Below are 2500 nucleotides of genomic sequence, written 5' to 3'. Positions count from 1 at the left end.
GCGGTCATTGATCTATACACAGCTACAGTATATATAAACATAATCATTAACGTGAATTCATACACACACATATATATATATTGTTTCTCAAGAACTTACGGTTACACTGTAAGGTTTGATAAAGCCAGCGATATCGGCCTCTGGCTCCGGCCTTCGATAAGCTGCCGACCACTCGTCCGCATATACGAATTCGCTTTTTTCCAGTTTGTCATTAATCTCTTTTGTTGGGACTACAACTGGAGTTCCTGACATGGTCGCATCCTGGAAAAAAGGACACATTTTGATGCATTTAAGGACACATGTTTGATAATCCATGCATCTAGCTATGCATTTCTGAATTTAACTTAATACTTTATAAACTCACCTTGGGTAGAATTCCTATTAAGTGACTGTTTTTCGAGGAGACGTATGAAAAGCTGCAACATGGAATCGGAGTCAGAAACATGGAATCGAAGCTTTAGACATGGAATCCAAGTCACGAGCATGGAATCGAAATCACAGATATGGAATCGAAGTCAACAAAATGGAATCGAAGTCAACAACATGGAATCGAAGTCACAGGCATGGAATCGAAAACCACAATCATGGAATCCAAGTCAGAAAACCGACATGATTCACTCTTTTACCACTTAATTAAGAGTTATTACACTAGTAAATCAAATGCCCTAGTCTTTTCTCATTCATCAAACATCAATGCCAATTGCTTCTTACCAGTAACCAAGCTTATCAAATATTATTCGGTGGATTTCAACCATGCTTCCCTCCACCACTAGGTTCTCCGGCGTTCCCCTTATGGTCATGTATGGCGAGTGCTGCTCTCAAGGGCGGGTTGCGTTAGTTGTGTTGGTTCTTAGGATGAGGGAGGGAAGGAGAGGGAGAGGGGGAGAGGGAGAAGGAGGGAGGGAGAGGGAGACGGAGGGAGGGAGGGAGAGAGAGAGGGAGAGGGAGGGAGGGAGGGAGGGAGGGAGAGGGAGAGGGAGGGAGGGAGAGGAGGTGGAGATGGAGAGAGAGAGGGAGAGGGAGAAGGAGGGAGAGAGAGAGAGAGAGAGAGAGAGAGAGAGAGAGAGAGAGAGAGAGAGAGAGAGAGAGAGAGAGAGAGAGGAGATGGAGATGGAGAGAGAGAGAGGAGATGGAGATGGAGAGAGAGAGGAAGAGGGAGAGAGACAGAGAGAAAGAAAGAGAGAGAAAGAGAGAGAGAGATGGAGAGAGAGAGAGAGAGAGAGAGAGAGAAAGAAAGAGAAAGAGATCGTCTTGTCTTTCTTTCTCTTTATCAAATCTCTCTCCACGTTTTGCATTTCTCTCTTGAATATGATCAGTTTAAATGATATGAAATCAATCAGTTGAATAAGCTAAACAAACAAAAACAAAAACATACTATGAAATATTGATACGGAAACGAGAAGACCATAAAAACACTTTAATTCAAGAAGTGATTAATTGGTTTCATATATATCGTATTAGTATCACCAGTGTGCTAACCTTACCATATAAGCATGAATCTTGATACATGACTGGTTGTTTAAGCCGACCATCGTAGTTAGGACGCTGTCGGTGTTACCAGAAGCTAGCTAAGAAGGAGGATAAATGTTGAAAGTTCACATGCTACTGTTGTAACCATCATGACTAACTTTTGTCGTAACCAACTGAACTGGTATAGCTAACTTCTAGCCGATTCAATAGCAGAGAAATAGTTAAATTGACATTAACGTTAAGACTCATATGGCTTGTTCGTATTTTTAAACGTATTTTGCATATCGTGTTTACTTTGTTTAAAAAAAAGTCAGTCAAACCAAATGAAAATACTGTGTACAACCAAATTACATAGTTACCAAGTACGTAATCGTAGGTGTTTCTTTCAGCGCTTCTGGAGAGACACTGCCAATAATCGAAAAATCTGTCGTTTTTCATTTCCCGCATTGGTAACAATTTCCTGTTACGCATGCCGACCTTCTTTTCCTTATCAATATTACTATTATTTCTATTGTGTGAATATTTCGAAAATCGGAAAATATGACTTCTTGTTTATGGATATTCAGATGATATGTTATTAGTGAATAAGTAAGGTTTCCTGTAACGTGTTTATGTCTAGAAGGGTATGTGAATGTGTATGTCGAGACATATGGCACCTCTCTTTTTCATACCATTTGCTTTGCCAAAACTCATCAAAATCAAAGGTCAGGAAAAAGGATATTTACTTTGACATTTCGCTGTCTTTTCTGATTTTGGACTGCATTTGATCAGATAACTGCATATTCATTATTAGCATTTCATATCATTGTTATTACAATAAGTATCATCATCCTCTTTATTATCGTTATTATCAGTATTATCACTGCCATTATTATCATCATTATTATTATCATTGTCATTTTTGTCATTGATATTATCATCATTATTACCATTATCATTGACTTTTGTCATAGTTACTATCATCATTATTACTATTGTCATTTCTACTATCATCATCATCATTATTGTTATCATCTAAATATCTAAATTA

The 2500-nt window shown here is 38.4% G+C and overlaps 1 protein-coding gene across 1 annotated transcript in view; it reads right to left on the bottom strand.

Annotated features, from left to right (window-relative positions):
* Positions 1-2500, bottom strand: part of LOC122247772 (uncharacterized) — a 20758-nt gene that overhangs the window by 3967 nt on the left and 14291 nt on the right. The window contains exons 13-16 of the mRNA XM_086541329.1: positions 1485-1568; positions 712-812; positions 365-416; positions 100-261 (exon numbers count right to left, since the gene is read on the bottom strand). Coding sequence (XP_086397455.1) covers positions 100-261; positions 365-416; positions 712-812; positions 1485-1568 — 399 coding nt within the window. The remainder of the gene's footprint in view (positions 1-99; positions 262-364; positions 417-711; positions 813-1484; positions 1569-2500) is intronic.

The sequence above is a fragment of the Penaeus japonicus genome, unplaced genomic scaffold, assembly GCF_977035675.1.
Source record: "Penaeus japonicus unplaced genomic scaffold, GWHDUDI00000001_assembly GWHDUDI00000001, whole genome shotgun sequence".
NCBI classification, from domain to species: domain Eukaryota; kingdom Metazoa; phylum Arthropoda; class Malacostraca; order Decapoda; family Penaeidae; genus Penaeus; species Penaeus japonicus.
The sequence above is the reverse complement of the archived record's forward strand: the minus strand, read 5'-3'. Positions and strand labels throughout refer to the sequence as shown.